Source organism: Juglans regia, chromosome 10 (assembly GCF_001411555.2).
Source record: "Juglans regia cultivar Chandler chromosome 10, Walnut 2.0, whole genome shotgun sequence".
Taxonomy (NCBI): domain Eukaryota; kingdom Viridiplantae; phylum Streptophyta; class Magnoliopsida; order Fagales; family Juglandaceae; genus Juglans; species Juglans regia.
The window spans coordinates 16,158,290-16,173,672 of NC_049910.1; the positions used below are offsets into that span (position 1 = coordinate 16,158,290).

At 38.3% G+C, this 15,383-nt stretch overlaps 1 protein-coding gene across 1 annotated transcript; it reads right to left on the reverse strand.

Annotated features, from left to right (window-relative positions):
* Window positions 1-10,553: 10,553 nt before the first annotated feature.
* LOC118349650 lies at window positions 10,554-13,037 on the reverse strand. Its single transcript, XM_035695159.1, has 4 exons — window positions 12,388-13,037; window positions 11,966-12,168; window positions 11,201-11,869; window positions 10,554-10,672 (listed from the first exon to the last, which is right to left on the reverse strand). Exons 1-4 carry the CDS (start codon window positions 13,035-13,037, stop codon window positions 10,554-10,556), a joined length of 1,641 nt encoding a protein of 546 aa, XP_035551052.1.
* Between the last annotated feature and the right edge of the window lie 2,346 nt (window positions 13,038-15,383).

The following is a 15,383-nucleotide window of genomic DNA, read 5'->3' on the forward strand; positions in this document are numbered from 1 at the left end:
CCGCCACCCACAGCCAACCACCACCACCACTAGCTTCACCGACATCCCTACGCCCTACCCTATCCATCTCGGGTCTTCGTTTACACCCGTTCAAAAGTGGATTTTTGAGACCCACGGCCACAGTGCATTTAGCACTGTTTTGTTGCTGCGTTGCCGCTTCTAGCACCTCCGTGATCTTTCAAAAATTATATTATAGCATTGTAAGTATTTTTCCCAAAGAACTTTTGAAATTTAAATGCATTTCTGTGCTAAGTCATATTTACTGTGAAATTGTTGGTTGTGCCGGACTGAGTCCGAGGAGTAAGGGGGTCAGTTGGATTTGATGATAGAGTTGTTTGTGTGAGATTGGTTTATGCTATGAAGTTTGTTGACTGTTTCGGGTTTAAATATTGGTGTTTTGAGTTTGACATTGGTCATGGTGAATATTGGTGATTTTTAGGAAGTGATGATATATTTTGGGATTATGAGAGTTCTAAGTTTTGAGATATTAAAATAGATTATTTTAGAAGCTTAGGCTTAAATATCGAAATCCGTGATTGATTGAAAACTTACAGAAATTATGTTATTATTTTTATAGGTGACGATTTATATTCGACTCGACATTTTTTAGGAAAATTCTGAAAAGCTAAGTTGTCCAGGTAAGCGGGGTTCCTATGCTAGGTTTTATACAAGTTAATAAGACTCAGGTTGATTTTATGAAAACTTGCATATTTTGTGATGTGATGGGAACTTGTGAAAACAAAGATCAACCTTGGTCGCTTATCTGCATTATTCATGAAATCTATGTGTAAAAGGAGAAATATGTTCTGACATGCATTGTGTAGACATGAGCTAAATTCTATTATGTGTTTTTCTAAAATCTGAAAAAGGGAGCGATATTGAGAATATGGAAAATTGTGCCTTTATTTAGAAAGATGTTTTGACTTTTGTTGTTAGTGTGTGTAAACTGTCTGATTTCGTTTTGCTACTCTGTATTATTTTGATATAACATCTGAAAACCTTTGGCATGGTGTATTGGTATTTGTATCTAACTCTGTCTCTGTCTCTGCTCTACTCTGTTATGCTATGCTCTGTTTGGGTAGGTACCAACTTCTCTGTCTCTGAGTGCACCCACTTTGAAAACAAAGTGATTTTATTGTGGTCTTTCCCGTGTGCACACTAGGGGCTCCGAGAAGAATAAAGGAAAGATTTCACCTCTGTCTCTGCCTGGTTTGGCCACCGGGGTTAGCACAACCCTACCACGGGTGTGAAACATGGTCTCTGCTCTGTTTGATGCTCTGTTTTGATCTGATGATGATACTCAGTTTATGTTATGCCAAAGTATTATGGGTTTTACGTGTCTTAAAACCATCGCTCTGTTACTTTTGAAAATATGTTCTGCTCTGCATGATAACTCTGGAAAATGTTTTGTTCTGCATGCTATACTTTGTAAATGCTCATATTTGCACGCTAGCATATGTCCTCTGCTTCCTGAGTTGTTGATAACTCACTCCCTATCTTCATAATATTTTTCAGATGATGTGGAGAGTCCAACTGAGGACCTGGATTAGATTGGTGAGCATGTTTAAGCTGGGAGAGGATGTTAGAAGGAGTTCTAATGTCCTTTAGTTTTAATGTCTTTTAGTTTTAATTATATCTTGGGCTTGGGTTTAGAAAGACTTTTGAAGTTATTAGTTTGGTTTGTTATGACTATCGGGAGATTTTGGACTCCTTAGTTTATTTTGCTGCAGTAATGACTTTGTAGAGTTTTAATGTGGTTATTTAGAGTACTTGGGATTGAGTTTTGCTAATAAAGTTTTGGAGATTTATTTTAGTTGTGTTGGGAAACATGTTCTTAAGTGATAGGTAGTAATTCTTCATGCCAACCGGGTTTGGGGCGCTACATTTGGTATCAGAGACAGGTTTGAATTCTGCATACTATAAACCTTGTAGGTTTAGATTTTTGTGGGTTCATAGGTTGTAAAGACTTCAGTGTAGGAACTTGAGGAATTTAAGGATGATCATGTGGATATTTAAGTTGGAGATTCTAAAAACCTTATGATTCATTTTGATGGGATTTGAGGATTTAGATTTTGCAAATTCTAAGAAATGATTTTTATAACATATCAAGTTTTAGATCCGGTAAGCTTATTCTGTAGGATCCAGGACATGACTTGGAAATGATCTAAGGTTTAGCTTTTGAAGTTGACCTAAGTTTGACCGAATGATAGGTTTGAGGTTCTGCAGACTAAAAACATTTTAGTTTTGGATATCCGTGGGTTTAGGAAGTAACCTCAGATTTGAGATGTAGATTTGTATAGAATAAGAGCTGATTTTGTGAATATTTAAGGTTTTAAATTTTGCAGACTTTATGATTGAGTTTTGAGATTTTGAGGTTTAGAGATTTTAGATCCGACAAGCTTACTTTGTTGACTATAAGAGATAATTTGTTTTTAAGATTTAAGGTTTAGATTTTTTTTGTGGTTTGGATTCTGAAGATGTACTGGAGTTTAGAGTGATGTTGGGTTTACAATATGAGATGATAGGAATGACTATACGAGTTGGTTAAAGATATGGCTAAGAATGGGTAAAATCATGTGTGCAGTACCAGAAAAGTTTAAAGGCTTATTTGGAAATTATTGTTTTTATTTAAATTGAATTTATTTGGTTTTGTTTGATTTTATTTTATTTGAATTGAAATTACGTTATTTTATTTATTAAGTTTATTTTATTTTGTTCGTTTCGTTCGAAGCTGAAAAGAGGGTTAAGGATTAAGTTATGGCAAGAAAATGGTACGACTGAGAACTCTATTGTTATATTTAGCAGAGTAGGCTTGAACTTTTTATCGACTTGGTGTGCTTTTACAATATCAAGGTTTGAAAGGAACGGCATGGTCTGGGTGATCTTTTTGGGGAGTAAGATATTTGAGGTTTTCGATTTCATGGATGTATGACACGAGGCTTTAGAATAGAAGATTGTAAGTTCAACGAACTTTAAGGATAGATTTATGGAAATTTCACCAAAAGTTTAAGGTTTCGTATCTTTAGGAAATGATTGTTATCATTTAATATTTTAGATTTTGAAAGCTTCGGGAGTCGATTGTTTTATTATTGGATATAAGTTCATCAATCTTACAGATTTCGGAGAATGATTCTAGTATAATTTAAGGTTTTAGAATTACAGATTTGAAGGACTGAATTGAAATAAGATTTAAGTTTTTAATTCTGCAGGCTTGGTGTGCTAGCTTGATTTATTTTGGAGATTGGTTAGTATGTGACCATTATTATGGGGTTGATCGAAGTTGAGTTATTGATATAGGAATTTTCAAGGGGATTATTTCTTTGAGGATTGAAGGTATTGGTCCAGTTTGGATAATAATTGTTATTAATTCTAGATTTTAGTGACAGGTTTTGAGATTAGATCCATATTAGATTTAAGGATAATAGTTGTTGTAGATTCAGGAATGAATTCTTGGTGAGTTTGAGGAAAGTGTGTAATAGTTCATGGTTTTGGAGATCAAGTATTTCTACCAAATGTGGTGAGAGTTTTTTGGTTAGTAGGTGTTGAGCTACCTCGTACTTAATAGTATTATGTTGTGATATAATTAAGGATTCAAACCTTGTGTTGATCTTAAGGAATTATTGGTAATTTGAAATTTGATAAAGATACTTGTAATTAGAGATTAAACTTTTGGTGGTGCGGAATTAGGATATAATTCTTGTTGATTTTGAGGGAATAGGTCTGGATGATGGAAATGTTTATTGATAATTAACTTTGGAAATGACTATTAGGTTACCAAAGGTAGAATACAATGAATATTTGGAAGTTATACCGTAGCAGTCAATTGAGGTTAGTATAGATTATTGAATAGAGCTATTAATCATTGGGATTCCTTGGATGTTGTATTAAGGCTCTTATGGAAAAATGAAATTTTGGATATCATAGTCACTCTAGGGCAGGTTTGGGGCCAAAACCAAAACACAAAATTCTCATCTCATCTCATCTCATCATTACACATTTTTCAAATCCCCATACAAAATATAATAAACAATTCAACTTTTTCAAATCCCAATACACATTTTTCAAATCCCAAAACAATAATAATATTAAAACTTAATATTTTAAACTTCAAAACAAAACACAAAATTTTCATCTCACCCCCCAAACCTACCCTAAGAATATTGGACGTGTTGTGCCACTGGGGGACTAATACGAGTATGATGGAATTGTCTATGAAAATAGACTTGAGAGAACATTACTCATGCTTGTTGGGAGTTGTTGATGGTATGATCCTTTCGAGCGTGTTTTGGGTTGTATCTTCTATCCTGCTTTAGCGTCATGTTTGACCATACAAATTTCGAGGACGAATTTTTTTTTTAAAGGGGGGAAGGATGTAACACCCCGTATTTCAATGTATTTTTAATTGAAAGATTATTTGTTATTAATTAAAAAATATATACTCTTATTTTAAAATTGGTTGGATTCTTAGTGGGTTTAATTTTATGATTTTAATTTTGTGAAAATTATTCTGAAGTGCTTTCTTATAATTGATTATTGTAATGCATTTAAATTGTTTTTAATATTAAATTAACTTATTGTTGGATTTAATTATTTATTTTCATTTTAATCATTACGTTTGAATTATTTTATTTTACTTGCTGTTTTAAAATCGTTTCCTTTGGATCATTTTTGTGACCCAAGATGTCGGGATTGGACCTCATTTCTTTCCCTACATTTTTCTCTTTCCTCTTTTCTTTTTCTTCTTTTTTTTTCTTTTCCTTCTTTTTCTTTTCTTTTTCTCCTCTCCCGCGCTCCGCATGACTCTCCCCCTCCCTCTCTCCGACCGTTCCTTCATCCACACAGCCCCGCCGTGCGGACACCGCCCAGCCCACCGTCCTCCCCAGCCACCGGCGACCACCCCCCTGTAATCTCAGCCCCAACCGCGCTGCCGTTAGCTCCCACGCGCATCACCAAGCCGCGGCACTCCTTGCGCCGCTGCGCCGCCGTCGTACCACCTCCAGCCACTATCTTCTCACCACATCATCCTCGACCTCCTAGCAACCCTTTGGACCCAACCCCACCTCCGATCTGTCACCGGTGAATCACTTCCAACTCTATTTTTGTTTTGGGTGTTTTTGCACTTCAACCGCCTATTGCGCTGCCACCCACGGCCAACCACCACCACCACTAGCTTCACCCACGGCCAACCACCACCACCACTAGCTTCACCGACATCCCTAAGTCCTACTCTATCAATCTCGGGTCTTCGTTTACACCCGTTCAAAAGTGGGATTTTGAGACCCACGGCCATAGTGCATTTGGCACTGTTTTGTTGCTGCGTTGCCGCTTCTAGCACCTCCGTGATCTTTCAAAAATTATATTATAGCATTGTAAGTATTTTTCCGAAAGAACTTTTGAAATTTAAATGCATTTCTGTGCTAAGTCATATTTACTGTGAAATTATTGGTTGTACCGGACTGAGTCCGAGGAGTAAGGGGTCGGTTAGATTTGATGATGGAGTTGTTTGTGTGAGATTGGTTTATGCTACGAAATTTGTTGACTGTTTCGGGTTTAAATATTGGTGTTTTGAGTTTGACGTTGGTCATGGTGAATATTGGTGATTTTTAGGAAGTGATGATATATTTTAGGATTATGAAGGTTTTCAGTTTTGAGATATTAAAATAGGTTATTTTAGAAGCTCAGACTTAAATATCGAAATCCGTGATTGATTGAAAACTTACGGAAATTACGTTATTATCTTTATAGGTGACAATTTATATTCAACTCGACATTTTTTAGGAAAATTCTGAAAAGCTAAGTTGTCTAGGTAAGCGGGGTTCCTATTGTAACGCCCCGACCTCAAGGGTTCGGAGAGTTAACTCATATCACCTAAAATCAACTCCAAATAATGCGTTTAAAATAAACCAGAGTCTCCATAACATATTAAGCTATTTGTTCAACACAAATATCCATGTTCCTACGTACGGGCACATCAATGGTGTCGCGTCGTTATACATAACTTTTTCACAAAGACTAGAAATATTCATTACTCAACATACCAAAGTCACATAAAATATCAATACTACCAAAAAGTTACTCTCCAAAAGTCATTGCACCCTAAGGCACTTAGTCTTCTATGATCCACAAAACTTGCAAATACTCTCTATTCCTGATTTTCAGCTGTTGTATCAAAATTATCTGAAACATATTATGAAGATAGGGGTGAGTTATCAACAACTCAGTAAGCAGAGAGCATATACTAGTATGTAAACATGAGCCCTTTTCAGAAAGTTCAGTATATAGAAACAAAAACATTTTTTTTTTCTATGCAGATCTCAGAAAAACGTGTTATCAGAAAATCAGAGCGACTTTTCAATCTTTTCATACTCAAAATCAACCGTTCATATTTAAGGATCCATTTCATATAAAAAAAGAAAAACGCTTTGGCATAAGATAACTGAACATTTTCATCTTATCATATCATATCATATACCATGTTTAACCCCCGTGGTAGGGTTGTGCTATCCCCGGTGGCCAAACCAGGCAGTATCATGTGGTGAACTTCCCCTTTTTCAATCTCGGAGCACCGAGTGTGCACACAGGAAAGAACACGTAAAAAGACCACTTTGTTTCCAAAGTAGGTGCACTCATATCATATCATGGTGGTACCAACCATATCACGTGAGCCAGTATCATCATATCAGAACCATATTCAGAACAGATAAGTATGCCAAAGTTTTATCATATCCATATCATATCAAAACACGTGCGAAACATATTCATATCATTTCCTTTTGATCAAAAATAGATCCAAATCATTTCATATCACATGCATAAAAATCTCAATGATATCATATTCGCTCTTTTGCATATTTCAGAAACATGTCAAATATTGCTCATGTCTACACATTTCATGTCAAAAACATTTCTTTTCTCTTTCATACGTATCTCATGAGGGAAAGTAAAACATATACTGAGGTTGTTTTTCACTTTTTCTTTTTAAAACAACATGCACATTTTTACAAACCAACCTCAGTTCATTTCTTTTTATGCAAATCTAGCATAGGAACCCAGCTTACCTGGACGACTTAGCTTTTCAGAATTTTTTTTTTCCTCAAAATGTCGAGTCGACTATAAATCGTCACCTATAAAAAATATTCACATAATTTCCGTAAGTTTCCAATCATTCATGGATTTCGATATTTAAGCCTAAACTTCTAAAATAACCTATTTTAATTCCTCAAAACTTACAAATTCTCATGACCTCAAAATATTTTTCATCACTTTCTAAAATCCTCGATGTCCCTTAATACTTCAACTAAACATAAAAAAAATTCTAACTTACTTACCATTGAAGTGTAACTTTAAAATTTCCTACTATATAATATAATTATAAAAAGAATTCGTGGCTAACTACCCGTATCTATAACAATGAAATTTTAGCTTGCTAAAAAAAATTCACTAGATTTAAACATTAATCAAATAAAACTAAGTCTATGGGTATAAGTCTTGTAGTTCATTGAAAGCCTCTCCAGAAATTAAAGTGTGCCTTTAATAAAAGAGGTAGAAAGGTCAAAACCCGAAACACACCATTCTTCCTACTGTATCATCCGATATATATATACCATATGTTTCTATTTTAAACACTAATTACAACTACCAAAAACAACTGGCAGGGCTCAAGCGGAAGTTGCGATTGAACTCACCCACGGCCAACCGAGGCAGTGGCACCATGGGAGTGTGACGGAGACTTGGCTGAGTTGCTGGTGATGTCCTCGACAGCGTTGCACGGGTCGAGAGAGAGAGATAGAGCTGAAACCGAGAGAGATGGTAAAAGTGAGAGAAGAGGCGGAGGGGGAGATATGGTGAGGGAGTTTATGTGGCTTACCGAGGGGCAGAGGTGGCACGCGGTGGACTGATGGGGGTGCGACAACGGCTGGCGGTGAGGATTGCCAAGTTGGCAGCACACGGATGGAGGGATTACTCCTTTGTTTCTAGGTGTGAAAACAGGGGAGAGGAAAACTAAACTGGCGGCTGAGAAACCGGACGTGGAACTCGGAGGGACGGTGGCGCACGGCTGGGGGAAAGACTCTGAGTGATTGAGGTACCGGCGAGACTGTGTGTGGTGGAGTTGCTGCACGAAAATGGCTTTGCGGGTGGCGGTTGATTGTTGCAGACCGAGGCTTCGGTTCGGTGTTTCTGTAGAGAACGATGGTCTGCTGTGAAGAGGGAACCGAGCGGCACTTAGTCTAGGGTTGAAGATGTTCCACACAAATAATTATATATATACAAGATATAAATGGTAAAGAGATAAAACCTAGAGGGAAAAATGATGAACGGACCTGCATGAAAATGGAAATAAGAACATGAACATAAACGACGTAAGGCGTGAACCCGTGCGACAGTTTATGGAACCGTGAACCACGTGCATGGATGTTAGTGGCTGGGTCTTACATCCTCCCCCCCTTAAAAAATTCCGTCCTCAGAATTTGTTATAAGTTGTCAAAACTCCCATCGAAAAGTCGTGGGTACTTATCTCGCATTTCTTCCTCCAACTCCCAAGAAGCTTCGTTATTAGCATGATTCTTCCGCATTACTTTAACCAAAGGGATAGTTCGAGTCCGTAACACTTGTTCTTTCTTTTCCAAAATCCGAATTGGTTCTTCCACATAAGTCATATCCTCCTGAATCTGAAGTGGTTCATAGTCAATAATGTGCGTCGGGTTGGGAATATATTTCCTCAACATGGAAATATGAAATACATTATGCACTCCCGCAAGTGCCGGTGGAAGTGCTACTCTATAAGCCACTGGTCCAATCCGGTCAAGAATCTCAAATGGCCCAATATATCTTGGGTTCAACTTGCCCTTCTTTCCAAATCTCATAACTCCTTTCATCGGTGCTATTCTCAAAAATACTTTTTCTCCAACCTCAAACTCTAACTAACGGCGTCGTTTATCTGCATAACTCTTTTGTCGGCTTTGAGCTGCTTTCATTCTAGCCCGAATGATATCTATCTTCTCTATGGTCTGCTGGATAATCTCTGGCCCCAACAGTTTCCTTTCACCTACTTCATCCCAATACAATGGAGATCTACACTTTCTGCCATACAAAACCTCGTAGGGTGCCATTCCAATACTAGCCTGGAAAATATTATTATAAGCAAACTCGACCAATGGTAAATGTTGCATCCAAGTTCCCTTAAAATCCATCACACATGCCCTCAACATGTCTTCCAAGATTTGAATCGTTCTTTCTGACTGTCCATCTGTCTGAGGGTGAAATGCGGTACTGAAATTTAACTTAGTACCCATTGCCTCCTATAAACTTCGCCAGAACTTGGAGGTGAAACTAGGGTCTCTATCCGACACAATGGATACCGGTACCCCATGCAACCTCACTATCTCCCGCACGTACAACTCAGCTAGTTTGTCCAGTTTGTAAGAAACTTTAATGGGTACAAAATGAGCAGTTTTTGTTAAGTGATCCACGATCACCCATATAGCATCTTGTCCGCTCAATGCTCTCAGTAGGCCTGTCACAAAATCCATGGTGATATGCTCCCACTTCCACTCTGGAATCTGGAGTGGTTGTAATAATCCTGCTGGTCTCTGATGCTCTGCCTTCACCTGTTGGCAAGTTAGGCACTGTTCCACAAATTTAGTAATTTCTCTTTTCATGCCATTCCACCAAAAAGATTCTCTCAAGTCCTGATACATCTTGGTACTCCCCGGGTGAACTGTATATAAGGAACGGTGTACTTCTTCAAGAATTACCCTTTTTAGTTCTTCATTAGCTGGCACGCATAATCTACCTCTAAACCTTAAAACTCCATCCTCGGAAATGTTGAAGTCAGATTTGTCCCCGTTCTCGACTTCTTCCACTAGCTTCACCAACCCTAAATCCACCTTCTGAGCAGCTTTGATTCTATCTATTAAGGTTGGTTGAACTATCAAACTAGCCAATAGAGTACTTGTATCACTAGTGATAACCTCAATACCGGCTCTTTCTAGATCCATTAACAACCTATGTTGAGTGGTAAGGGCTGCAACCACTGGTCCCGTAGACTTCCTACTTAAGGCGTCGACTACCACATTAGCCTTGCCTGGGTGATAATTGATCGTGCAGTCATAATCCATGATCAACTCAAGCCATCTCCTCTGTCTCATATTTAATTCCTTCTGGGTGAAGAAATACTTCAAACTCTTGTGGTCTATATAGATCTCGCACTTTTCCCCATACAGATAGTGTCTCCAAATCTTAAGAGCGAACATGACTGCCGCAAGTTCCAGATCATGTGTGGGATAATTCTGCTCGTATGCTTTCAGTTGGCGTGAGGCGTATGCTATAACCTTCCCATGTTGCATCAGTACGCACCCCAAACCAAGCTTCGATGCATCGCTATAAACTACAAATCCACCTCTAGCAGTGGGGACAGTTAACACTGGAGCTGTCACTAATCTCCATTTCAACTCCTGGAAGCTTTCTTCACACTTTGTTGTCCATTCAAACTTATTATTTTTCCTGGTGAGTGCTGTGAGAGGAACTACTATCCTGGAGAAACCATCAATGAATCAACGGTAATAACCCACCAATCCCAAGAAACTTCTGACCTCATGAACATTCTTCGGTGTCGGCCAATTAACCACTGCCTCCACTTTTCCCAAGTCCTCTAAAATGCCATCTTTTGAAACTACATGCCCCAGAAATGCGATTGAATCAAGCCAAAATTCACATTTCTTCAATTTAGCAAACAACTTTTTATCTCTGAGCGTCCCAAGTACCAGCCTCAAATGTTCCTCATGCTCAAACTTACTTTTGGAGTATACCAATATATCATCAATAAAAATAACCACAAACTTATCCAAAAATTCATGGAACACCCTGTTCATCAAATCCATGAATACTACTGGGGCGTTAGTCAGGCCAAAAGGCATAACCAAAAACTCATAATGGCCATATCAGGTCCTGAAAGCAGTCTTAGCCACGTCTTCTGCTCTGATTTTCAATTGATGGTAACCCGATCGAAGATCAATCTTTGAAAATACCTGAGCACCCTGGAGCTGATCAAACAAATCATCTATACGAGGTAGCGGGTACTTATTCTTTATGGTCACCCGATTAAGTTCCCTGTAGTCAATACACATCCTCATCGATCCATCCTTCTTCTTCACAAAAAGAACTGGGGCTCCCCAAGGTGATACACTGGGCCTGATAAAACCCTTGTCCAACAAGTCTTGCAATTGCTCCTTGAGTTCCACTAATTCAGACGGTGCCATCCGGTAAGGTGCTTTTGAAATGGGTGTTGTGCCTGGGACTAGTTCAATGGCAAACTCTACCTCCCGCTCGGGCAGGAGCCCAGGTAAATCTTCTGGAAAAACCACTGGATATTCCCTCACAACGGGTATCTGCTCTATCTTCAACTCCTCTTTTGGTGCTTCTACCACACAGGCTAAGAATCCTTGACAACCATCTTGTAACAATTTTCCAACTTGAACGGCGGATATGATGGGTGGATGCATCTTCACTTTCGAACCTGTGAACCGAAATTCACTTTCTTTTGGGGGTCTAAAAATCACTTCCTTTTTAAAACAGTCTATGCTGGCTTGGTAGCGAGCTAGCCAATCCATACCCAAAATTACATCAAACCCGATCATGTTGAACACTATTAAATCTGCTGGCATCAATCTTCCCCCAATTGTTATAGGACACCCTGGTAGAAACTCGTCACAGACTACCGAATTTCTTGTTGGGGTCGCGACTAGTAACTTGGACTTTAACTTTTTGGTTTCTAAGGTGCAAAATCGAGCATATGCCATAGAAACCAACGAATGTGTAGCTCCCGAATCAAATAACACAGTCGCATTATTAGAAAACAACGAAAGAGTACCTGTGGTCACAATCAACATCATTCATGAACTAAAATTTCCAAAACTTAACCTCAATCTACCAATTAATATCTCAAAACATAACAGAGAAGTCATACCTGTGATCACATCATTCTTATCTTCAGCCTCTCCAGGTGTCAGGGCAAAGACTCTTGCAGGTGCAGTAGTACGCTGGATGTTGCCTCGAGCTGTCCCTTCTGCCCTAGGTGGTGGTGGTGGCCTGTTGCTATCCAATTGCAAAGGGCAGTCCCTGAGATAGTGACCCGATTTGCCACAACGGTAACATAGTCCCGCTTCTTTCCTGCACACTCCAGCATGTACTCGGTTGCAAGTCCTACATTGATATGCTTGTTGGGTGCCCTGAATCAGCCTTTTTCCCTAGCTATTACCTTCATTTCTCTTCTTCCATGGCCCTTGATCCCTACCCGAGGATCCTTGTGGAGTAGTTCTCTTTCTTGTTTCTTGCAATTCCACACCCCTCTTAATATTTTGTTCTACTAAAATTGACTTGTGCACTAACTCCGAAAAACTCTGAATCTGCAGGACCATTACTCGTTCATATATTTGGAAATTCAGGCCTTCGTCAAATTTCCTGGCCTTCTTCTCTTCATCCGGGATCAAATATGGGGCGATACGTGATAACTCTGCAAATTTTGCAGCATACTGGCGTACCGTCATGGTCCCTTGCACCAAGTTAGCAAACTCTCGGGCTCTAGCTTCCCTGTCTGCCCTCAGAAAGAAACGGTCGAAGAAGTTTTGCTTAAAGTGAGGCCAGCTCACTACTCCAGTTCCATCAGCTTCTCTGATGGCTTTCTCAGAGTTCCACCATCTCTTCGCTTCTCCGATTAATTTAAAAGCTGCAAATCGAACTTTTTGTTGATCGGTGCACTCCAAAACACTAAATATCTCTTCAATGTCCTGCATCCAATCTTCAGCTGCATTGGAATCACTTCTTCCATCAAAAGTGGGGGGATGGGTACTATTAAATTGTTTGAAAGTGCATCCTCCTTCACTATTGTTACGTTGACGACCCGAAGGATTCTGTGTGAGATCGTCTATAAGTTGATGCGCTGTTGCTCGTAGTACTTCGGAAGAACTCGTATTTGCTTCCCTCCCATTATTGGTTGCATTCAAATCTGACACATTTCGTTCTCGACGACGAGGTGGCATCCTGTAATAAAGAGAAGCAAAGTATGCACAAAAGTAATAATAATTAATCTCCACAATCCAAAACCTTAACGCCATCAAATCTATTAAATAACAAGTCTCCAAAAATCAAACCAAACCACAAACAACATGGATTCAACTCATAGACCTGTAAAATCCTATACATCGAGATCATTCCTAAGGTTTGGGAATTTTGGGACCTCAAATACCTATAACGTTCTCCCTTATAGCCTGCTCCAAAATTACATCAAATCTGAAAATGATTTCTTGAAGCCTATCTATACCCAAAACCTTACAATCTATAGTCTACAGAATCTCAAACCTGTGCTCTGATACCAACTATAACGCCCCGACCTCAAGGGTTCGGAGAGTTAACTCATATCACCTAAAATCAACTCCAAATAATGCGTTTAAAATAAACCAGAGTCTCCATAACATATTAAGCTATTTGTTCAACACAAATATCCATGTTCCTACGTACAGGCACATCAATGGTGTCTCGTCGTTATACATAACTTTTCCACAAAGACTAGAAATATTCATTACTCAACATACCAAAGTCACATAAAATATCAATACTACCAAAAAGTTACTCTCCAAAAGTCATTGCACCCTAAGGCACTTAGTCTTCTATGATCCACAAAACTTGCAAATACTCCCTATTCCTGATTCTCAGCTGTTGCATCAAAATTATCTGAAACATATTATGAAGATAGGGGTGAGTGATCAACAACTCAGTAAGCAGAGAGCATATACTAGTATGTAAACATGAGCCCTTTTCAGAAAGTTCAGTATGCAGAAACAAAAACATTTTATTTTTTTTCTATGCAGATCTCAGAAAAACGTGTTATCAGAAAATCAGAGCGACTTTTCAATCTTTTCATACTCAAAATCAACCGTTCATATTTAAGGATCCATTTCATATAAAAAAAAACGCTTTGGCATAACATAACTGAACATTTTCATCTTATCATATCATATCATATACCATGTTTAACCCCCGTGGTAGGGTTGTGCTATCCCCGGTGGCCAAACCAGGCAGTATCATGTGGTGAACTTCCCCTTTTTCAATCTCGGAGCCCCGAGTGTGCACACAGGAAAGAACACGTAAAAAGACCACTTTGTTTCCAAAGTGGGTGAACTCATATCATATCATGGTGGTACCAACCATATCACGTGAACCAGTATCATCATATCAGAACCATATTCAGAACAGATAAGTATGCCAAAGTTTTATCATATCCATATCATATCAAAACACGTGCGAAACATATTCATATCATTTCCTTTTGATCAAAAATAGATCCAAATCATTTCATATCACATGCAAAAAAATCTCAATGATATCATATTCGCTCTTTTGCATATTTCAGAAACATATCAAATATTGCTCATGTCTACACATTTCATGTCAAAAACATTTCTTTTCTCTTTCATACGTATCTCATGAGGGAAAGTAAAACATATACTGAGGTTGTTTTTCACTTTTTCTTTTTAAAACAACATGCACATTTTTACAAACCAACTTCAGTTCATTTCTTTTTATGCAAATCTAGCGTAGGAACCCCGCTTACCTGGACGACTTAGCTTTTCAGAATTTTTTTTTTCCTCAAAATGTCGAATCGACTATAAATCGTCACCTATAAAAAATATTCACATAATTTCCGTAAGTTTCCAATCATTCATGGATTTCGATATTTAAGCCTAAACTTCTAAAATAACCTATTTTAATTCCTCAAAACTTACAAATTCTCATGACCTCAAAATATTTTTCATTACTTTCTAAAATCCTCGATGTCCCTTAATACTTCGACTAAACATAAAAAAAATTCTAACTTACTTACCATTGAACTGTAACTTTAAAATTTCCTACTATATAATATAATTATAAAAAGAATTCGAGTCTAACTACCCATATCTATAACAGTGAAATTTTAGCTTGCTAAAAAAAATTCACTAGATTTAAACACTAATCAAATAAAACTAAGTCTATGGGTATAAGTCTTGTAGTTCATTGAAAGCCTCTCCAGAAATTAAGGTGTGCCTTTAATAAAAGAGGTAGAAAGGTCAAAACCCGAAACACACCATTCTTCCTACTGTATCATCCGATATATATATACCATATGTTTCTATTTTAAACACTAATTACAACTACCAAAAACAACTTGCAGGGCTCAAGCGGAAGTTGCGACTAAACTCACCCACGGCCAACCGAGGCAGTGGCACCATGGGAGTGCGACGAAGACTGGGCTGAGTTGGTGGTGATGTCCTCGACAGCATCGCACGGGGAGAGAGAGAGAGATAGAGCTGAAACCGAGAGAGATGGTAAAAGTGAGAGAAAAGGCGGAG